Below are 24,255 nucleotides of genomic sequence, written 5' to 3' on the forward strand. Positions count from 1 at the left end.
CCAGCCCCTCCAGAAGCTCCCTAACTAAATCCTCACTAACCCTTGGCCCAGGTGTGCCTCCCCTGGGGCCCGAGGGGGGCCCAGCAGGGAGGTGGCTGCTCTGGTCCCTACTTAGGAAGATGGAGGCAAAGAAATTGTTAAACATGTTAGCTTTGTCATCTGGTGTGACAACCAAATTTCCCAACGTGTCCTGCAAGGGCCCCACATTACCCAGGACCTTCTTCTTACCCCCTATGTGTTTAAAAAAGGACTTCTTATTGTCCTTAATCTGGGAAGCTAGTCCCAGTTCCATCTCTGCCTTGGCCTTCCTAACTACCCCCTGCATCCCCGAGCAACTGCAGAATAGCCCTCCCCGGTGATGACCCCTTCTTTCCAATGGGTGTAAGCCTCCTTTTTAGCAAGGAGACATTCCCAGATGCTTTTGGTGAGCCATGGAGGCTTGTGTGCTCTTCTGCTCCCTTTGATCCTCGTTGGGATTACCTTCCTTTGGGCTTGGAGGATCGTCTCCTTAAGGAGCGACCACTCTCCTTGGACACCTGGCTCCCCTCCCCTCCGGGACCTTGTTTTGGTTTGGAAAGATTCCCCCAGTTTGGGGTACTGCACACATTCAGAAACAATCCAGAATAGCCACATGGACACCTCAGTGCACCTAAGCTCTGTCACAGTGCAGTTCTAACTGGGAAAGTGCATAAACCAGTGATTCTCAACCAAGGTGGTGCAGGACTGTGGTGTGCCTTGAGATGTCATGCAATCTTAGCACTGTTAGGTGTGCAAATATGATTCACAAAATAAACGAAACAAAGAATTATTTCTGAATTTTTGCAATAGAAACACTGGCATATTATTTTTCCACAGTCAAACTATGATTGAAAACCAAGAGCTGACATTTTCCAGGTGGTGCCTAGAGCCTAAAAAGGTTGAGAACCACAGGCATAAACTGTGCAAGTTATGATTCTTAATAACCAGCTTCTCAATGCTGTTTATACATTTTATACAATGACTGTACAATTCAAAATGAATAAACAGCATTAGGAGCAGGGGCAAGAAACAGTAAGGGGGGACCCTGTTCACTGGACTGCAGAAGCAGGTGGTCTCTTTCTTGCTCTCCTTTTGGCCACATGACTCTTGCATTCATTTCCATTCAGTGGGCTAGCTTCAATGGGTGATGGAGGATGCCCTGTATAGTGTATAGCCTAGTGGAGAGAGAAATTTCCTGGAAAGTAGGGAATGTTGGTGAGGTGGGCCTAAAACCTAATTTTCCCATCTCTTAGGCAAGTGCTTTAACTAGTAGGATATCAGACTAAAGGACTGAAAGGGCACTATCACCATCACTGTCCATGTTACTGTACACGGAAGTTAATGCTGTTTGTCAGATGTCTTTCCTAAATCCCAACATGATGGAAGTTCCTTACTGAGAGACTAGGGCTAGGGACAGACATTCAAAAATCCTGAGCCTGAATTGATTCAATCTTTCAGGTTAGTCTAACCTGGCTAGGCTAAATCAGTTTGTAACCATGCAGACATCCCCTCTGGAGTGAAGAAATTCAGGCACATGCCTGCAGTGGCTCAGACTAGAAGCCAGGGGTGGGGGGAGGCTACAGCAGCCCTCCCTTCCCTTCCACAATGCTGAATTGAGGGGGACATGGTCAGGCCGCAGCAGGACACTCTGATTAGGTAGGGGTTCCCCCCCCACCCTTGGTAACAGAGCATTTATCAGCTCTGTTGTCAGCATTTAACAACCCATCAGAAAACAAACTCCCTCTCATTAGTTCAAGCTCTTCTTAAACAACTTTTTTGCAAGGAAGGGAACACTCCAAGTGTTCATTAGCTATCTACCTGTTCATTAGCTCCAAAACGTTCTAAAGACACTGTCCTGTCTGCCTTACACAGACAACTCTCAGCATTAGCTAGCATAACACATGCTGGCTACTGTCCGTGCTATGGGAGGGGGGAGGGAGGGATCCCTGCTTGAGCAGTGAGCAGCAAGGTGGGGTTGGGAGCAGGAGGAAGCCAGGCAGATTCTTTGTGCCTGCAAGTCTCAGCTGGAGCTCCAGCAAGGGAGCAGAGGGGAGGGGGCAGCCCTGCTCTGGAGCAGAGAGCCCCGCCCAGACCAGAGAGCATGCCAGGATGCTGGGGGAGTCTGTTTTAACTTAAACCAGGAAGGGGTCAGGGACAGACATTGCATAAACCAATTTGATCCAAATCAAGTTAAGTGTGATATTACATTCAACCAGATTTATCTCAAACCAGTTTCAGCCATTTTCAAACTAGTTTATGTGCACTGAATGTCTGTTCTGTTACAGGTTTGCACCAGTTTCTGATCACTTAAACTGGTTTATGTGTAATGTCTGTCCCTAGTCTGAAAGAAGTATGTATGTTTCTTTGGAATCAGATTTTTCTTGCATAGCAGTCACATAAGGCTTTTCATCTCCAACATGGGAAAGTTATGCATCTCTAACAGGGTGAAAGAGGATCACTCTCCCAAGGCTAGATTCATACTTTTGGGGACCTATGATAGCCATGACTTAAGCATGATAGAGGTTGAATGGGACCAGGGCCATAATGTATAATTGTTGTTCTTAAAAAGGAAGTAGCTGATTAGTATATAAACATGTTTGTTTTGTATTCACTTGCCACTGTTTTCTCTCTAGAGATATTCTTTTACTATGATTCCAATAATTATAATTGCTTGGGTCAAAAGCATTTGACAGTTATAAACTATGATATAGTATTTGATATATGCTTATACTTTATTTAAAATCCTGATTCCCATGAAGCAACATTTCTAAAAAACTTGTGAAAGTACTCTTGAAACCAGGCTTCCAAAGAATATTAGTGGTAAATCTATGAGATATTATACCTTTGTGGAACAATTACAATTTTATAGCCTCTTAGCAATTTAGAATTTAACTTTTTTTTAACTTCACATTTTTAGACAGGGGGTGCAGTGATACTTTCTTTGATCATCTAACTGTTTAATAGTGTTAAATAAAAAGAATTCTAATGAAGAATGAGTAGGTATCAGCTCCCAGACTACTGCACCTGGCAGCACAGTTTGGGGAGGAGGTGATCAGCTGGAAGTGGTGAAAGAACAAGTTAGGGACTATTTAGAAAAGCTGGATGTGTACAAGTCCACAGGGATAAATGTGATGCACACAGGGTGCTGAGGGAATTGGCCACTGTGACTGCAGAGCTGCTGACTACTATCTTTGAAAACTTGTGGTGATCAGGAAAGGTCCCAGATGATTGAGAAAGTGAACTACAGACTGGTCAGCCTCATCTTAGTCCCTGGAAAAATCTTGGAGCAGGTCCTCAAGGAATCCATTTCTAAGTACTTGGAGGTGAAGAAGGTGATTAGGAATAATCAGCATGAACTCACCAAGGGTAAGTCATGCCTGACCAACCTGATTGCCTTCTACGATGAGATGACTGGCTCTGTGGATGCAGGGAAAGCAGTGAATGTGATATACCTTGACTTTAGCAAGGCTTTTGATGTGATCTCCCATAACATTCTTGCAAGCAAGCTAAAGAAGTACAGGTTAGATGAACAGACTGTGAAGTAGATAGAAAACTGCTTGGATCATTGGCTCAGAGGGTAGCCATGGATCAGTGGCTGTGTCTGGTTGGCAACAGGTATCAAGTGGAGTGTCTCAGGAGTTGGTCTTGGGGCCAGTTTTGTTCAATATCTTTATCAGTGGTACGGAAGATGGGATGGAGTGCACCCTCAGCAGTTTGTGGATGACACCAAGCTGGGGAGACTAGTAGATATTAGGGCTATGCAAAGCTTTGGTCACTGATTCAATTCAGTGGAGATTTGGCCCGATTTGGTGGCTGAATCTCCAAATCTGAATTAAATCAGGAGACTGGCTAGCCACAGTGCCAGTTTCCCCACTTGCCTTTAGGCAGGCCACCCACCTGACTCACCTGTCACACCTTGTTGTTAATTACTTAGGATATTAATTAAGGTGGGAGTCTGCCCATTCTTGCCCCGATGCCAGGGGGTCCTATCTGCTGCTCCATTCCTCCCCTACACCGCAGCCCAAGCCTCACAGATGGCATCCAGATGACACAGTGCTCCTGTCCTACAGCCAGAACAAGCTTAGGCCTCATCAGGCCTCAGACACAGTCACATTCATACTGCCCTCCTCTCACTAGGGCCTCTCACATTCCACCCTCTCTCACAGGGTCTCTTTCATGCGTCAACAACTTATACTGCCTTGCTCCCTCTTGGAGCCCCTTAGGCCATAGGCTTTAGCTATCTCATACCTTGGGTGGCAGACATACCATCTTTTGGGTCTTTCCCGTGACCCTTACTGGGGTCGTGGCCAGCCAGTTACCCAACCAGGTCTAAGCTTGCTCTGGCCCCTCCCAGGGCAGCTCTGTACACTCAAACATACTGGGCTCCCAGCCCTATGGTTCTTCCCCCCCACCGGGGTCCCTCCTCTCTGCTCCCATTCTAGGGCCGCCTCTTACCGGGCGTTCTTCACCCACAACACAACTGGTGGTCCGGGTCTCAAGGGGACTCTCACTCCCCCCCAGAGCAGCAGGTCATTGTGCTCAGCTATAGGTCTTACTTTTGACCCAGACTCGGCCTCCCAGTGGTGGAGGACTTACCGGGGTCAGGACTCACCCCTCTCTCTTGGACTGAGCCCTCTTATTTGGCCTCTGGCCCAAACTACAGCCTCAGGCATCCAAAGACATACTTTGGCCTACTCCCATCACCTGGGGCCGCCCCCTTCACTGGAGCTCCTCATTGCCACCCCCTTCACTGGGGCCATGGGGCTTCCCTCCCCGGTGGGCTCAGGTGGCCATAGCCATGCCTGGCCCCAACTACCCTTCCTCGGGGTCCTACACCCCACAAGGCTCGGGTGGCCGAAGCCATGCCTGGTCCGCATTCTCACTCCAACAGTGTCCTGCCACAGACCCTTTAATCTCTTGAAATCAAATCTGAACCCTCCAAATCAATTCTGAGAGATTTAATGATCTGGACATAGACACAGCTTTATATGTTTTTTCTACATATCTCAAGGTACCAGGGAGCTTGTGAACTCTGAGATGGTGGGGTGGATGGAGTGTCCCATGGGAGCATGGGGGGGTCCCCAGCATGCTTGGTGGTGGACTTGGAAGTGGACCAGAAGCAGTTCTGGTCCACTTCTGGGTCCACCGCAGAGTATGCAGGGGAGCGCCCCCCTTCCCCCCGCGGCTCAGCGACTGGGTTTAGTCCCCCTGGGGCCAATTGCTGAGCTGGGGGGGTGGAGGGGGCATGTTCCTGTGGGATGCTTCATCTGCCCCACCATCTCAGGGTTCATGAACCGTGCCTGGTACCTCGAGGTATGTAGAAAAAACATTAAAAACTGTGTCTATGGCCAAATTCCTGATTCTCTGATTCAGAATTGAATCTTCAGATTTGGATTTGGCGAAATTGAATTGGGACAGTGTTCTGACCCAGCAAATCGAACCACTGCCCCCTAAATCGGGCCGAATCCAAATCTGAATCGAATATGGCCTGCTTCGCACATGCCTAGTAGGTATGCTGGAGGGTAGGTCTAGGATTCAGAGACCTAGAAAAATTGGAGGATTGGACCAAAAGAAATCTCATGAGGTTCAATAAGGACAAGTGCAAAGTCCTGCAATTAGGATGGAGCAATTCCATGCACTGTTAGAGACTAAGGATTGACTGGCTAAGTAGCAGCTCTGCAAAATGGGTTCGGGGGGTTAAAGTGGATAATAAGCTCAATATGAACCAACAATGTGCCCTTGTTGTGAAGAAGAATAACAGCATACTGGGCTGCATTAGTAGAGTGTTGCCAGCAGATCCAGGGAAGTGATTATTCTCCTCTGTTCGGCATTGGTGAGACCACATCTGGAGTACTGTCTGGTTTTGGGCCCCTCACTATAGAAAGGATGTGAAAAAATTAGAGTCCACCATAGGGCAGTGATAATGCGGGGGTGGGGGAGGCACGGGTTATGAGGAGAGGCTGAGGGAACTGGGCTTATTTAGTTTGGAGAAGAAAAGACTGAGATGGGATTTAATAACAGCCTTCAACTACCTGATGGGTGGTTCCAAAGAGGATGGAACTAGACTCAGTGCTGGCAGATTACAGAACTAGGAGCAATGGTTTCAAGTTAGGTTAGATGTTAGGAAAAACTCTCTCACTGGAACAGGTTACCCAGACAGGTGGTGGAATCTTCATACTTGGAGGTGTTTAAGACCTCGCTAGACAAAGCCTTGGCTGGGATGACATAGGTGGAGATGCTTCTGCTTTGAGCAGGGGGTTGGATGAGCTGACCTCCTGAAGTCCCTTCCAGCCCTAATTTTCTATGATTTCATGATTCTTTAATTCTATACTCAGTACTTAAGTGCTTTCTTGAATGGTTCATAACAATTGACATGTTTACAAAAATAAAAATAATTTAATAAGCATTATAATGTAAGATTTATCTAAAGAATTCCAAAAGAAAATAATTTTGATCTATATTTTTACTTTCAACACATTAAAAAAATTCTCTCTTTTTTTTGCCAAGGGACTTGCACTGAAACACAAAATCTTCATTTGACATACTTGTTTTTTTTTTTATTCAGGATGAATCAATGAGACTTATCTCAGAAGGGTGTTCAGCTCTCCTATATTTAAATTTGTCATACACTGATATTACCAACGGGACACTAAGAGTTTTGTCAAGGTAAAATATTCTTTGCCAACATTTAGATCAGTTTATAGTCGCAGTCATTTGTACTGTATGCAGGTGTGAATTTTAGTTTCCCTACTGCAACAAACTTTGCATAAGACAGATATAGTATATGCTCTGTTATCTGGCATCCCCTGGGAATGGGGGATGCTGGTTAATCAAATATTCCGGTTAATCAAATGTGCACCGTCTGGTACACTTCCTGGCATCAGTGTGCTAGGGGGACAGGGAGGGGGCCCCCGTGTAGGCTGCTTTTTCCCATGCAGGCTGCTTTGCCCTGGGCCATGGGCCGTGGGCCGAAAAATTGGCGAAGAAAAACTCAGCTCGTGGTCGCAAAATGGGAAGTCCTCCAGAAGTGGTATTTCCAGTTTTGCTTTTGCCACATTGCTTGGATGGCGGTTAATAGAGTTTTCCAACTAATAAAGTGCCGGTTAACACAGCTTTTACTGTATGTAGAAGTAGCTTGGAAGATTTTACAGGATTCTGTTTGTTTTGTAAAAAATGAAAATATGCCTTGTATATTTTGCTTACCATTTTTTTGCTCTGATGGTCTTTCTAGTAAAATAAAATATTTAGACTGGCTCACTTCATATATCTTGTTATATTTACAGAAACTTTTGAAGGAGTTTGCTAGTCAAACAAAATTCCTTTGGCCATCCAAGTTGCTTATCATGGAACAACTGCAGATTGTCTTGCAAATTAGATATGTTTATGAAAATCACTTTTTGTAATACATTATTAGTTAAAAAGTAACAACTTCCTGGGATCTTAATCACAATAAGCATTATATTGCTTCTGAAGGACAAAAGAAAAGAGCATACAGTGAATCTGCAACATTGATCTAAAACATTGACACCCCACCTTCTAGCCCCAAAGGCTGGATGACTGGCTCAGGGTCAGTCCAAAAGATCCCACATGGGGTCAGTCCATGGGTGTGACCTCACATGTTGGACCCAGCCACACATTAGCTAAACTCCATGTGCTTGGATTGGGCTGAGTGTTGGCCTGACCCCACATCCAGCTGCACACTGGACCGATCCTGTGTGCCTTGATCTATCATGCAGGGCTATGTCTTCTGGCTCATCAGGTTCTCTACAGGTCTGGAAAATTGGCAACAGGGGAGTGGCAATTAATGCTGCCACCACTCCCATGCTGCCAAATTCTAGACTCTTGTGGATTCCTGTAGGTCAGATATGGCTTGTGGGCCAGCAGGTGAGCACCCTGGTCTAAAATATGAAACTAGGCTGTGTATTTTAGGAACTGATAATATTGCAAATAGTGTATGGAAAAAGAAATTGTCAGTACACATCCTAAGCCAAATACAAATGTATTAGAAGCATTCAGCTCCTGAAAAAACCCCACTTGTATCCCTCACATATCACATCAACAGGGATCCTGTTTTTTGTTTAAAAATTCAAAATTCTCTAATTAAACACCCCAGAATCCACGTTTTTCCCCAATTAAAATGAAACGCCACTATATTCATAGGTATCAGTTGAACACAACGTTTTATTGATATATTTACAATTTTAAAGCAGTTTGGAATTCTACCAGTGCCTCAGTCATTATAATAAAAATAAATTCCAAATACCCATATATTTTGGCATTTGATTTTAGTTTTTTAGCATAGAAAATCAGAGCTTCCCCTGCCTTTGCTCACCAGGAAGAGGGTCCCATGCATCTGATCAGCCTCCTCCAGCTCCTCCAGCTACCCCCAGACCCAAATAGCCCCTTGCTGGCTGGATGCTGTGCCAAAGCGGGGCTCCCCGCCTAGCCATAGTGCTAGGCTCCCCACTTGCCTTTGGGCACGCCACCCACCTGACTCGCCTGCCAAGGCAGGAGGCTGCTCATTTTATGCCCCGAGGCCAGGGGGCGCTATCTGTGGCTCCAAACCTCCCCTACACTGCAAACCATGCCTCGCAGATGGCATGCAGATGTTTACAGTGCTCCTGGCCTACAGCTGGAGCAAGCTTAGGCCATGCTGTCAGGCCTCAGTCACATGCACATTCATACCACCCGCCTCTCACTCAGGTCTCTCACACTTGCTCATAGGGTTTCTTTCATCCATCACCAACTTATGCTGCCTTGCTCCCTCTTGGAGCAGGCCCCTTAGGCCATAGGCTTAGCTAGTCCATCCCTTGGGTGGAAGATGTACTGTCTTTTGGGCCTCTCCCACAACCCTCACTGGGGTAGTGGCCAGTCAATTACCCGACCGGGTCTAAGCATGCTCCGGCCCCTTCCGGGATAACACTATGCACACGCACACACACACACACACACACACACACACACACACACACACACACACACACACACACACTAGGCCCTCAGCCCTCTGGTTCTTCTCCTCCTTTACTGGGGCTCCCCATCTCCACCCCCTCTCTGGGGTTCCACACTGCCCCCTTCACTCAGGGCTACTCATCCCTACCCCCCTCACTCGGGGCCACGGGGCTTCTCTCCCCGGTGGTGTCAGGTTGCCGCAGCCATGCCTGGCCTGCACTCCCTCCTCAGCATCTTCCTTGGGGTCTTGTACCCCACAGGGCTCAGGTGGCCACAGCCATGCCTGGCTCCAGCTTTCCCTCTCAGGGCTTGCACCCTAACAGGGCTCAGGTGGCCGCAGCTGTGCCTGGCACCACACTCCCTCCTCGGGATCTTGCACCTCACAGGGCTAAGGTGGCTGTAGCCATGCCTGGCCCCAACTGCTTCCAGTGTTACCTAAACTCACCCAAAGGTGAGGGCTAGGGTTAAGGCACCCCTACCTGTCTTTCACCAGGGTGGTAACTGGCTTGGGGGCTCTTGCGCCACTGAGAGCCCCACCAGCCCACCCATTCCCAGCAGGGTGCAGTTTTAGGTCATGCCCAGGACCAGGAGCCTCCAATCTATCCCCTACAGTTCCTGGCTTTACCTCCAGGATGCTATGGATCCTCACAGCCACGCAATGTTGCTATCTGCCAGCCAACAGGGAACTGAGGTGTTTATATAGGCAGCCAGGGATCTAAACTGGCTGCCTCAATCAAGCACCTGCTGGCTGCTTGGCTCTGGTCTTAAAGTGGCAGTCACCCACAGTGACCTGCCACCCATCTTCCCCCTTTAAATGGTACCAGGGGAAGGTTTCCCCTGCTGCTTCTTCAAAACAGGCTCCCCTTTTAGCCTGTGAGAGCCCTCAAGTGGCGAGCACCTGCAAAGGTGCTCCGTCATGATGCTCCCACATTTTTCTCCTTTAAAGGAGAAAAGACATAATTTAAGTCTATATTGTGTCAGGAGAAAAGCCATGATTTTCTACTTTAGGTTAGGAACAGAAATTACACATAAACTGATATAAGTGATCGGAAAGCAGTTCAAGTCTATAACATAACAGAAGTTCAGTCCACGTAAACTGCTTTCAAAGTGGCTGAAACTGGTTTAAGATAAACTGGATATAGAATCAGATATAGTATCAGACTTAACTGATTTAAATTAAACCGGTTTATTGAACTTCTGTCCTAGATCCCTCAAGGAGAAAATCCACATTTTTCCATGGCAAATGGAAAACCCGGATCCCTGCGCATTAGTGATACGTTTGAATGACTTAATGGTTTTGAATGATCTGGAGGCAGTCATGTCCACTCAGCAGTGATATAGAAACTTGATGTAGTAGTTTTAGAATGGAATGATGACCTATTCTTAAAAAATGTGGCCCTTATTTCCTCAACACAGTCAATAAGGAAGGACTTCCCTTGTGGCTGTCCACTTTAAAGTTGTTAATAACATCCTTTAAAAAGTGTATTAGGAGGGGTTTTTTGACTTGTGACTTGAATCTAGCAAAAAACTACTTAAAAAGCATGCAAAATTCCACAGATCTCTTCAACCAGTTCTGGGTCTAGTTTTTCTACAACAGTCATCTTGAGACATATGGAAATGATACTTTGAGGTGTGGCAAAATAAGAAATATCCAAGTGGAAGAGTACTGGGTAGACCTATCAACTAAGTCAAGTACTACTTGGAGGACTGCAAAAGAATGTGGTTGCCAAAGGGTTTCTTGAAAGATTAAATTACTAGAGGCAATAACTACACACTAACCAGTTAAAAAATATATTAAGGTTATAGGTAAATGGTCTTTCCTGTTGTGAATGATATGCATCCATCCACCAGGCTGGAGTTTACTTATAAAAAGAAGAAAAGAAACCAGAGATATTCTTGGAATATGCCATCAGACATCACAGTTAACTTGTTTCTTTCCTTGGAGGCGGTTACATTCTATCTCTTTCTGGGCACTGACAGATGTGCCGCTCACTGGTGTAAATCATGGCACTTTGCAGGAAGCACCATGAGTTTGAGCTGCCCCTGGGACTCAACAGACATTTGCCGTTGGGTCCCAGGGATTGGGAGTTGAGCTGGGCAGCTCCCAGAATGAGCTCACTCCATTCCCTTCCCCCCTTCTCATTCCAAAGACAGTGCAGGGAACAGCACTTGGCTGCATCAGCTGAGCCCTGCTCCCAGCCACACTGATAGACTGCCACCCGTTCGAGCATTTTTTAAGTGCCCTGCAGTTGTGCACTTCTGTCAGTGCACAGCTGTAGAGTGCTTTCAGTGGCTGATCATGCGACACGTGGCTGATCATGCGACAACTGTCACGTCTGTCAACACTCTGTGCTTCTCTCTCTGCCTTGCAGTTGCTCCACAGATTCTTGGAGCCTGTTTTCCTTCATAGAATCATAGAATAGTAGGGCTAGAAATGACCTCCAGAAGTCACCTAGCCCAACACCCTGCCCATCCCTATCCTATCCCATACAAACCATAATCTAAACTCTGTATAAGACTATTGTGAACCCTGACACACCATGGACCTAATATCCTAACCTGCCACAGATAAAGCAGGGGAACAATGGCAGCCGATATCCTGCTTCTATGAAATGATGTCAATATATACTGAAATGATCCTGGGTAGAGGACCATGTCCCCCACCACAGAGGAAGGTAAAAACCCTCACAGTCCATACCAATCCAACTATGGGGTAAAATTATTTCCTGGCTCCAAATAAAGTGATCAGTCTGACTGAGTGGAGGGACAAGACCCTTTAACCAGAAACCTCTAGCTTTGGTCCCATCAGGAACAGTGGCACACTCCAGTCAAAGTCCCCCAGCTTTGGCTGTAGCCAACATGCAGTGCCTCTTAGGAAGGTTTTAACACCCCCCTCCCCCCCGACACACCCTTGGTGCTTTGTATCTTACCTTTTGGGCTTGCAGATTTGCTCTGCACCAGAATGATGCCTTAGTTGTACCAGTCCAGTGTCAGCTTCTCTTTTGCCAATAGAAGCTTTCCATCTGCAGATTCCCACCTTGACCTACTGCATCAGTATTCTTTCTGTGAGAGAATTCTGTGGTTTCTGCAAGTTGGCACATGTGTAGCCTTTTTTTTTAGTTTTAGTTTCTTTGTGTTTAACTTTGGAATAGCTCTTTTAGCGTATCTGCCAGCCTTTATTAGTATGGTTATTTTAGTTTCCTGTTGCCACTAAAAAAAATCAGAGTCAGCTGCTTCTGTTGATTTGTGGGTAGGACCTACCCAGGAGTGAGTACTCCAGTTTGGTAGATTACTCAAAGTTAAAATACCAGAGTTTCATTAATAGTTTACTCCCTATTTGCTTACAAGATTTTTTTTCATAAATGCTACCTGAATGAAACATGGCATCCAACAGTCTTTTTCTGATGATGTATGGGCACAAAAAGTTACCATATTTTTTCCTGAGATTAGCAGGGAACTACCATATTGTGAGGCTTTTGATGATAAACATAATTGGGAAGTATTTCTAGGCATGTTAAAAAGGCAGTTCACAACAGATACTATATTGTTCTCTGAGACAAAGTAATTAATCCAAAAGCCGTGAGAGACAGCAATATATGTACTTTGAAATGCTTTACATACATCTTGCTGCTCTTTATAAAGTTTCATTATTGGAATACCCATCCAAGGGAGTTGCAGTCTTGGTGAACTGAAAGCTGGTAGACCATTTCAGATGCTGGGTGGCAGGGCACTTGGGGTGCCTGCCACTTTAAGAGGTCAGGCAGCCTATGAAGCCTCTGGCAGGTGGGGGCCAGGGCTAATTGGGAGTCATCTGACTCAGGAGGCAGGTTAGGCTTAACACAGGTATAAGCCCAGGCCCTGAGATAAGCCAGCAGTAACATGTTGGAGCCTGCTGCAAGAACACCACCTCAGCAGGATAGGTGCATCTCCAGAAGGTCAACATAGAGAGTAACACCTAAAGCAGTCTAGAGGGTTGGGAAGGAACATAAGGGGAGGAGGAGATTCCTATGGACCCAGAGAGAGGTCTGCAGCCCAGATTGAGGGACTGAGAGTGTGGGACCAGTGAGGGTCCAGGAACCCCAGAAGAGGGGCTAAGTGAAAGAGAACATCAAGGAGGATGCCATTTGTGAGGTGTAGGGAATGGTGTAGGGAAAGAGTGGAGCCATGCAATAAGCCCATAAGACAGGGACCACTGGCACCTGGTGGTCATTTGAGAGCAATTTGGGAAGGCCTGGGGTAGCCTGCCTCATATCAAAGTAAGACATCAAGGTGTAGTGAGTGGCTGAAGGGGTGATTGCTCTGAAAGAGAGGGTTGCAGGCACCTTGCCACATGCTGTTCTTCCACTGCTTCATTACATAACAAAATTTCATTCTCTGTGGTATACAGTTAATATGACTGAGTATGAATGAATATCCGCTTGATAGTTCTCCGATTAAGTTACAGTACAGTTTAGTAGCATACTTGAAGCCTGTCTATTAAGAATAACTATGAGAAGATAATTCTGTCATATTGCTTTAAAACATATTCTTTAGGTTCTTGATGCCAATGATGGAATATGAGTCACAAAAGCCAAGATTGTAGGATTTATGCCAGATTTAGCTATAAAAAAGAACAAGGTTTTAAAGCTATCTGTCTGAAGCTTTAGATGTATGTATGGTTTAATGTATTTCTTTTAAGAAAGCTGCCGCTTTTAAAATAGCAAAAGACAATATACATAGAAACTCACAGATCATAAAAGTAGAGGTAGACGGAGAAAGTGCAGTAACTCAGGAAAGTTGGAGTACCTGCAAGAAGTGTTGATCTTGTAGTATAAGATATTGATTCAGAGTCTGCATAAAAAAATTGAAAAAGAAGCTTTCCCTTTGCTTTCAGCGAACTTTCAGTCCATTAAAACTGTAAGACTTCAAAAATTTCTCTTATTACAATCTTATTCTTAGGAACTGTGCCCAGTGCATGCCCTATGAGAAATAGATAAATAGGGCTGAGCATATCTAGACTCTACTCATTGTTGCAGACTACTCCAAAAAATGCAGAAAAAACTGGGACACCAAAAAGGGATTTGGCAATATCTACCTATTTCTATATTTAATATAGAAACACTTCCTCGTTTAAAAATCTCAGCATTTAATTTTCTTATATCTATTTTGGATTGCTTTATTTGCCTTCTTGTTTTAACCAAGAATTTAATTTTAGCTTTAATTCAACATTTTTAAGCAATGATATTGCCCTTGTCTCTACTACTCTTCAAACCTCCTATGTCTGTTCATTTGCTCAATTTGATTTAACATTGTGGGTCTCCAGTGTAAGTTCAAATCATACAGGCAATTCCCACAACATGTGTCAGTCCTTAAGTAGCCAGCTCCATAAGTGGGTGTTTCTGCCTCCCTTCAAAATGTCTAGTTTTTGCTGACTTGCAAAACTGGCCCCAAAATGTTCTTAGATCTAAATTTCTTACTGAGCAGTATGTTCTAATCCTAATTGCACGTTCTGATTTTTTGCAAGCTTTCATTTCTGGTAACTGTGGTATTGCAATACTTTTATCTCAGTTGAAAATTTAGTTCAATAACATTAGTAGTCTTCAGTATTTCATATACCTAAATTTACATGCAAAAAAAACTTAATATAAATTTAAAATGTAGATTGTAACAATTTGGTTAAAATTTTCCATTTAGCAGTTTGCCATTCTTCCTTTATCTAACATTGGGTGTAAATAATGAACTGTTTTCTAAATATAACTGATTTTAAACTTTATGCAAAAAAGGGTGAATGCTTTGATACATTTGCATCAATTCTGTATCTGTTTCCACTTTCAATTTGTCTAGCATGCTTCAAAACCTGTTAATGGAAACAATAACATGACCAGAGAAGGTTTAACAGTATGTTTTAATTCCTGTATGCTTCTAATAGAAGTCCTTTGATAGAAACCTGGTTTTCATTTCCAACAGGCACAGTTTGTAAAATCAATAGCAAAGTAAGTCCAGCAAGTTTGCTTTCAAAAGTCTGTAGCTTCTAACACATATTTATTTGCATATGATTAAAGATTATAGACCTTAGTACCAGTCTCTCAATTTGCAGGGTTTTTCTTCCAGAGAAGTGTATCAGGAAACACTAGTCTCTTAAACTTCAACCAAGAAAAAAATGTTAGTTAAGACCCTGCAACACTTCTCTATGGTATTTTTATATAGATTTTAGCTATGATATCTGCAATATAATATCTGATTGCACTGAGGTTTTATAACATGCTAATTAACAGTAGGTTTTTTCTCTGTTTTTGTAAAGGAACTTCTCCAATTTACAGCATTTGAGTTTAGCTTACTGCAGAAAATTCACAGACAAAGGCTTACAGTACCTGGGCTCCGGGAAAGGATGTCACAAACTCATCTATTTGGACCTTTCAGGTTGCATTCAGGTTTGCATTTCATTTCTGTCTTTCATGCTGTGAGGAAGGGAATCCTTTAGATAACTGGCTGCACCCTGAAGCACTACAAGCGCTGCAGCAAACTTTCTAGAGGTTTTAAATTACATGACCACAGCTGCTTAGATTTTCCTGAGGAATTGCACTATATGCTGTTGGCTTCGTGCCAACAGCCTGTCAGCTCTATAAACAACCAGTACTTATTGCATAAGGAGCCAGCATTACTTTTGTAGCCTTAAAATAGACTAATTTTTGTATTGTGTGTTTTTGTATGTAACTTCAAGTCCAGAGACTGGAAACTACGTTTTCTTCTAAGATATTAACAAATAAAAGCCTTTGTGGCAAAACTTGTATAGGATTTCCTGAAAAGGAAAACAACTCACCAGTGAACTTTCTAATACTACGTCAGAGTAGCTTCAAATGCAAACTAAAATATTGTGTAATACTACAATCTAAATTGGCCAATATTTGGATATTTTAGTTTTCCATTAAAATTCTTCTGAAAAATGAAATTTAAGCACCAAATATTGAGTATTTCAAAGACTTTCAACTATATGCTGAAGGATCTCTTTAAACGCCCCCCCCACCATAAGTACTGGAATGTAGAGCAGTCGTATGCTGCTAGTGGTTTGACAAAGAGCTTAAACTCCCACTTAAACTGTGATAAAAGTGCATGTGAAAAGACAAGGGGGTTGGGACTGGAGAAATCTACTGGAGTATTTTATCATGTAAACAAACCCTATCTCATGGTCAGGGATGAAGTCAACACAATTGGGCAAAAGTATTAAGCTAGACTTTGCTGTCAGTTTATACTTTGTCTTTGAGAATTATACTTAGTTATTGAAAGTGTACATGGACTTGATGTATAATTTGAAATTAGGGCTGCAAAGGAGGCAATGAAAACTTTACAAGAGTTGGAGAATATCCAATTCTGGACACTTATTGAAAAAACTAATTTATATATTACAGTGGTCAGCCCCTAGCAGAGGGGCCAGGCAATGGGGGTGGGGGATCAGGTTGGCATGGACAAGCCTGAACCTGCACTTACCTGCTTACCTCCTCACAACTTGAGGAACCCTTCAAAATATCTGGAGGGACCTCAGGATGCTGTTTAAGAACCACTGTGCTAGGCATTGCAGAGTCAAGATGTTCTCGTTCATTAGATACATTATTCCATCTCCAGAAGGCATAGTTTAATAGTATGCAGAGAAGGACAATTTCTATTCATAACAAGAAAATCACTCTATTCTTCCCTTCTAAGGTGAAAGAAGTGAGTAAATCAGAGCTCTGAGATGCAGTGCTGCTCCCAGGGACACAACTTGGAACTTCATACTGACTCACCAATAGCTTGTACTTAGTTGGCATAACTGAGCACTTAAGAAATGGTATAGAATATAAAGATGATCAAATATCAATGCTGATGTAATAAAAACCTCATTGGCCCCTCAGCTGACTCGGCAGGTGCTGCTGGCTGAGTCAAACTGCCTGACTCCTTTTCTTGAAATGGATGGGTGCTCAGCCAATGTGGCAGGTGCTGCTGGCTGCCCACCTAGCTTAAGAAGAGGAGCTAGGCAGTTCAGCTCCCACAGTACTAATTCCTCTGATCCCCATGTTTCCTTCTTTAAAATGTGCACCCCAGTTTCCAGCGGCTAAATTTTGGGGGAAAGATGTATGTTGTATTTCTCTAAATATGGTACAGAAAAATGGTATTCAACCTTTTATTTCAGCAGGTCAAGTACTTGCAAATGAGCTGCACCTGGAGTCACCATGCCCCTCCAGTAGGGGAGGGGAGAAGGAAGAGGAGGAGGAGGGAATTGGCTGCCAGTGATAGGTGGGAAGAAGACAGGCACTATTTACTGGAAATAAGCTGTCTAGTGGGGGGACGGCGGAGGGGGGAGGGGAGGGAAAGAACAGAAAAGGCTGTGCAAGGATCAGCCACATGGCACAGGACAGGAAAGGGGACACACTAGGCTGAGCTGCTTGCTGCCGATCACTTATGTCAGGGGCTGGAGATCAGATTACTTCAGGGGCCAGATTAAGCCCATGGGACATAGGCTGAGCACCACTGATACAGAGTATTCTTTATTTCCTCTTTTTTTCTCACTTGTTAGTATAATGGACCTCCTATGGGCTACATGTGACATCAGCCCAAGTATTTTTTTTTGTTTGAGTTTGAGAAGACAACTTTTTGAGTCAAGTTTTACATTGATACAAGTAGTATCACCTCGATAAGAACACTTTGTATAATGGAATTTCAGAATTCTTTATGAACCCTGTTTTTGTAGAAAAAAATAAGTGTTTAAGCTGCAGAGCTCGGATATTTCAGGACTAGTGCTTCAGGAACGACCACAGATAATTTGCTGAATCTTTAGTTGCTGAATTTAGTTTGCTTGTATGTAAGCAATATTCAAATTGTTTTATTTTATCATAAACTCATAGAATTATACAAGATTAAGGTTGGAAGGGACCTCAGGAGGTCATCTAGTCCAACTCCATGCTTAAGGCAGGACAATCCCCAACCATATCATCCCAGCCAAGACTTGGTGTAGGTGGGTCTTAAAAACCTCCAAGGATGAAGATTTCACAACCTCTCTGGGTAACCTGTTCCAGTCATTTACTACCCTCCTACTGAGGGGTTTTCCTAATACCTAACCTAAACTTCCCTTGATGCAACTTCGGACCACTGCTCCTTATTCTGTCATCTGTTACCACTGAGAACACTCTGAACCATCCTCTTTGTAATCATCCTTCAGGTAGTTGAAGGCTGTTGTTAAATTCCCTCTCAGTCTTCTTCAGACTAAATAAGCCCAGTTCCTTCAGCCTCTCCTCATAAGTCATGTTCCCCATCCCCCTAACCGTTTTTGTTGCCCTCTGCTGGCCTTTTTAAAAATTTTTCCACATACTTTCTGTAGTGAGGGGCCCAAAACTGGACACAGTACTCCAGGTGTGGCCTCATTTGTGCCAAACAGAGGGGAATAATCACTTCCCTCAGTCATGGGAATTAACTAGTTAATTAACTAGTTAAAAAGTTAAAGAAATGGCTAACTTTTAACTTTAATTAGTTACATTTTTCAGCTGTCAACTTTTAACTTTAACTAGTTAACTTTAACTTTTTTAAGTATAAGTTAAAAGTTAAAAAAAAAATTGAAATCTGGCTTTCCTGGAGTTTTTCCTGACAGCCACTCTCTAGGACTTGCATGGAATGATATTTCTTTATTGAAACTCTAGGACTTCTTGTTTGAGAGACAGAGAATAGTGTGCCTTCCTATGTGATATAGTCTCTTAAGAACTACAAGTCCCAGAGTTCCTTAGTTCATGCTAGCATTTTCTGTGCATTTGTAGAAGTCAACAGGGCAGCCAGTTGGCTGCGGGAGAGGGAACAAGCACAAGCAAGCAGATACATCAATCCTAGTAAGAGTGGGAGCAAGTGGTGAGGGTGAAGCAGATGATGACTTTTTTAATTTTAATGAAGATCCAAACCAGGGCCCAAGAAGTTGACCCATGAATGGTGCGTGCTCACAGCACCTGGGGGGGAGGAGCATGGCTGAGCCAGCCTTGAGTGGGGAGCTCCCAGCTGCAAGCACTGTTGGTGGTGGGGGAGGAGGGGGGGAAGGATGGTGAGCACTGACCAGGGGTCTGTGACCACCCACAAGCGCTGCAGGCATTGTCGGCGATGGCCAGAGGCGATAGTGGACTGGCCGCAGATGCCGCTGTCAGTGCTGGCGATGGGGTGGTGATCGGTGACTGCCCGCAGGTGCCACCAGCAGTGTCAGTGGTGCCTTTTTGCAGGGGGTGCACTGCCATGAACAGGGGGTGCACGTGCACCTGTGTGCACCCCCTACACATTGTCCCTGAGTTGAGCATTACTTCTCATCTGTGAGAAACTTTTCTGAGATGTCACCTATTATGGAAAAACTATTAATCTGTTATAACACAAGCATTCCCTCATCTGCCCATGTAGAGCAATTGTTCAGTAGCGAGGGCTTAGTTTTGCAAGACAGAAGACGAAAATTGTCAGATGTAAATTTTGAAATGCAGCTTTTGCTGAAGTTCAATAAGCATGTTTAAACAGCTTCTGCTATGCAACTGAACGTTCTTTTTCTCATTTAAACTGATTTTCTCATTTCAGTCTAATTTTGATTTTCAGACACTTTTATTATTTCTAATTCAGATGTATTTCATACCCTTTTGTTACCTTTTTAGCATATAGAAGGGTAACAACAGAGGTTTTCTGTGGAAACAGCTTTCATTTGTCACCTGGCTATGAATATCTCCTTTCTGTTAGTCTGGTATACCTGTATGGTACACTGACTTTTACAAAGTACTTCACCTGGAGAGGGTGAGAAGGATCTCACATTACATAGGTATTGGTATATTGTTATTCTGAAAACTGTATGACAAGTATAACATTGTTTATAGGTACAGCAGGGGGAGTTCCGAGCAAATAAGTATGCTTTTGTGGGTTTATGGAAAGGAAACCTATTAATTGTATTTGAAAATGAAAAATAATACTAAGAGGCAATCCACCATGTTTCATGTATTTCTCGCGAATCAGCTTAACTTTTAACTAGTTATTTTCTTTTTAACTTACCTTTTAACTAGTTGAAAGTGGAAATATTTAACTTCTAACTTAACTCAAGTTAATTTTAAAGGCTGCTTACTTTTAACTTTAGCTAGTTACATTTTTCTTAAACTTTTCCCATGACTGACTTCCCTCGATCTGTTGGCAATGCTCCTACCAATGCAGCCCAGTATGCTGTTAGCCTACTTGGCAACAAGGGCACACTGTTGACTTATATCCAATTTATTGTCTACTATAACCCCCTGGTCCTTTTCTGTAGAGCTGCTGCTTAGCCAGTCAGTCCCCAGCCTGTACCAGTGCATGGGATTGTTCCATCCTAAGTGCAGGACTTTGCACTCTCCTTATTGAACCTCATGAGATTTTTTCTTTTTTTGGTCCAGTCCTTCAATTTGTCAAGGTCTCTCTGAATCCTAACCCTACTCTCCAGTGTATCTGCTACTCCCCCCAGCTTGGTGTCACCTACAAACTTGCTGAGGGCACTCTCCATCCCATCTTCCAGGAGGTTGATGAACATATTGAACAAGCAGACCCCAGAACCAACCTCTGGGGCACTCCAATTGATACCAGCTGCCAGCTATTCATTAAGTCATTGATTGCTACCCTTTGAGCCAGTGATCCAACCAGTTTTCCATCTACATTGCAGTTCATTCATTCAACCCTTAGTTCCTTAGCTTGCTTGCAAGAATGTTGTGGGAGACCATATCAGAAGCATTGCTAAAGTCAAGTCATCCACTGCTCTCCCCATATCCACAGGGCCAGTTATCTCATCATAGAAATCAGGTTGATCAAGCATGACTTGGCCATGGTGGATCCATGTTGACTATTCCTAATCACCTTCTCCACACAAGCTTAGAAATGGATTCCTTGAGGACCTGCTCCATGAATTTTCCAGGGACAGAAGTAAAGCTGGAAGGTCTGTAGTTCCCTGAATCCTCCTTCTTCCCTTTCTAAAAGATAGACAACTATATTTGCCCTTTTGTAATAATCTGGAACCACAAGTTTTCAAAATTAATGGCCAGTGCCTCTGCAATCACATAGGCCAACTACCTCAGCACCCACGGGTGCATCACGTCTGTGCAGCTTTTCTAAATAGTCCCAAACTTGTTCTTTGGCTACTTCCAGCTTTTCACCTCCTCCCCAAACTGTGCTGCTAGGTGATTTAGTTTGGGAGCTGACCTTGATTGTGAAGACCGAGGTATAAAAAGGCATTGAGTACTTCAGCCTTTTCCACATCATCTGTCACTAGGTTGCCTCCCCCATTAAGTAAGGGACTTGCATCTTCCCTGATCTTCCTCTTCTAACTGACATACTTGTAGAAACTCTTCTTGTTACCTTTCGCATCCCTTGCTGCAACAAAAAATGCGTTTTGGCCTTCCTGATTTCAACCTTGTATGGCTCACCAATACTCCTGTACTCCTGTCTAGTCATTTATCCAAGTTCCCACTTCTTGTAAGCTTCATTTTTGTGTTTTAGCTCACTGAAGAATTCCCCATCAAGCCAAGCTGGTCTTCTGCCATACTTATTAGTTTTCTTGTGCCTCAGGATGGTTCATTCCTGCACTCTTAGTAAGGTTTAATTAAAGTACAGTCAGCTCTCCTGGACTCCTTTCCCCCTCAAACTGGCCTTCCAGGGTATCCTGCCCATCAGTTTCCCTGAATGAACTGAATTATGCTTTCCTGAAGTCCAGGCTTCTTACTGTTCTTCTTCCTTCCTTCCTTTCCTTAGGATCCTGAACTCAATCATCTTGTGGTTGCTGATTCACAAGTTGCTACCCACTTCTGTATTCCCCACTAATTCTTCCCTGATTGTAAGCAGCAGGTTAAGAAGAGCACAACCCCGAGTTGGCCTCTCCAGCACTTGTACTAGGAAGTTGTACCCAACACTGTCCAAAACTTCCTGGATTACCTGTGCACTGCTGTATTGTTTTCCCAGCAGATGAAGTGATTGAAGCCCCTGTAAGAACCAGAGCTTGTGATTGGGAAACTTCTGCTAGCTGTTTGAATAAAGCCTCATCCACCACATCTACCTGGTCAAGTGGTCTATAGCAAAGCCTCACCACAATATCACTATTGTTGCTCTCCCCTGTGTTCAGCAGGCCTATCTCCAGGTTTATATTGGAGCTCTCAGCAATCACGTAGCTCTTTTACATAAAGAGCAACTCTTCCTCTTCTCCCATGCCCTTCCTTCCTGAATAGTTTATACCCATCCATGACAGTACTCCAGTCATGCAAGCTATCCCACCAAGTCTCTGTTATTCCAATCACATCATAGTTCCATGACTGGGTCAATTTCCAAGTCTTTCTGTTTGTTTCCCAGGCTCCATGCATTCATTTACAGACACCTGAGGTAACGGCCAATTGCCCTGCTTTCTCAGCAAGAATGAGAAAGCCTTCCCTGTTGCTTTCTCTTGCTGTTGCTTCCTTCAGGCCACCCACTTCCTCACTTACCTCTGGGCTTTGGTCTCTATCCCCCAGCAAACCCAGTTTAAAGCCTTCCTCACTAGGTTAGCAAGCCTGTCTGTGTGGTCAAAGAAGCCAAAGCTCTGCTGGTGACGCCATTTGCACAGCCATGGATTGATCTGCAGGATGTATCTATTCCTGCCAAGGCCCTTTGCCTTGACTAGAAGGATGGAGAACACCACCTGAGCTGCTGTCCTCTTCACTCTTGCACCCAGACCCCTGTTGTCACTTTTGATTTGCTTAGGGTCCCTAAGATACCCACATGGATGGGGCAGTAGTCAAAGGAGCAGATGAGTCTCCATAATTCTTTCATGCCATCTTGGGTCCTGGCTCTGGGCAAGCAGTGGACCTCATGAGACAACAGGTCAAGCCAACAGATGGATGCCTCTGTCCCACACAGAAGGGAGTCTCCAACCACCAGCACCTGTTGCTTTCTCTTAGTGGCAGTGGTCTCAGTCCTCTGAACCGTGGGGATGCCTGGCCTGGCCTCCTCCACAAACAAATGTACTCCTGCTTCTCCTCTTCTGTTGCTAGGTGTCCATATCTGTTCTTCAGGCAAACCAAACCACTTTGGGTAGAAATAAATGTTTCTGCTTGCTGCCAGAGGTCACAAGCTTCCAGTTTCCACCTTCCTGGGAATGCATTTCCTCTTTTTTCTCTAGTGCTGCTTCTGGTAGTTCTTTCTTCACAGCCCTAGGGGTCTCCTCCAGCATTGAATCAGCGCTGGCTTCATGGCAGATGATGCTTTGGAGCTTCACCACCACCTCCTGTAGCTCTTTTGCTTTTTCCCTGAGGAACCCAACTAGCAGGGACTCCCCCACCTGTTTGTCACTGGAAGGAACCTGCAAGCTGCAGTCTCCACAGAGCAAAACCAGGGCCAGGGTGGAAGCCTCGACAGTGAGCAGTCCTGCCTAAACAGACACCTCACAGATGCAAGGAGAGGAAGAGCTGGCAGTAGCAGTGGCTCTGGCAGTGCCACACCCTCCAAACATTTCTCTAGGTCTCTTAATCCACCACCTACATCTTGCCCCTCTCCCCAAGGAAATTCTTCTGTAAGGTGGCTGTTGGCTGCTCCTTGGTCCTAAAAAGCTATTTTTCCCCTGATAACCTGCTTCCTCTCACCACACTTACAGTGCAAGAAGGTGAGAGAGTTTTCAGGCAAACTCCCTAGCACACTCCCTCTCACTCTGGACCCTAGTTAAACAAGGGGCTTAAGTATTGGTCTAATTCTAGGGTCAGCAACCCCAGCATTTAATCCGGAGCACAGCACGTGAAAACATTTTGCTTGGTACATCAGCCCTTGGGCCGGACGATAGGGGAGCCATGACAGGCCCAGTCCTTCTTGTGGTAGTGCAGCTCTGGCCCCTTCCCTGCTGTCCACCCTGAGGTGCCTGTGCACCTGCCTCCAGCAATGAATCAGGCCATAGCTCCTAGTGCAGCTGCTTGAAGCCTCTGCATTGCCTTCTGGGAGCAGTCCAGGCTCCTTGGTGGGTGGTAGGGGCCTGCGCAGAGCCTGGGCCAGCTGTGGCAGGTAACCCGGAGGCTGCAAGTAGCTGCACAGTGGTTTGGAAAGTCCTAGCCCAGCTCATTGCTAGCAGCCGGTGCACATATGCCTCAGGGCAGGCAGCAGGGAAGGGGCTGGGGCAGCGCTGTCCCAGTAAGGATCAGGCCCCTCTTGGCTCCCCAGCCATCTGCCCCGGGCATGCCAACATCTTGTAAGTAGATGTTATGGGGGGTTTTTAGCACTGCCTGAAAATGTTGCTGACCCCTAGTCTAATTGCTGAGTGTTTCATAGATTCATAGATTCACAGATTAAGGGTCGGAAGGG

General features: G+C 44.6%; 2 protein-coding genes across 2 annotated transcripts in view; one reads left to right on the forward strand and one right to left on the reverse strand.

The window, feature by feature from the left end:
- LRRC17 (leucine rich repeat containing 17) overlaps window positions 1-15,403 on the reverse strand; it is a 63,234-nt gene extending 47,831 nt beyond the window's left edge. The window contains exon 1 of the mRNA XM_019509461.1: window positions 15,321-15,403. The gene's annotated coding sequence lies outside the window, so the exon portion shown is untranslated. The remainder of the gene's footprint in view (window positions 1-15,320) is intronic.
- FBXL13 (F-box and leucine rich repeat protein 13) overlaps window positions 1-24,255 on the forward strand; it is a 228,470-nt gene that overhangs the window by 129,757 nt on the left and 74,458 nt on the right. The window contains exons 11-12 of the mRNA XM_019509463.1: window positions 6,584-6,684; window positions 15,251-15,380. Of these exons, the coding sequence (XP_019365008.1) occupies window positions 6,584-6,684; window positions 15,251-15,380 (231 nt within the window). The remainder of the gene's footprint in view (window positions 1-6,583; window positions 6,685-15,250; window positions 15,381-24,255) is intronic.

This window comes from Gavialis gangeticus, unplaced genomic scaffold (assembly GCF_001723915.1).
Source record: "Gavialis gangeticus isolate Ggan-Ray unplaced genomic scaffold, GavGan_comp1, whole genome shotgun sequence".
Taxonomy (NCBI): domain Eukaryota; kingdom Metazoa; phylum Chordata; order Crocodylia; family Gavialidae; genus Gavialis; species Gavialis gangeticus.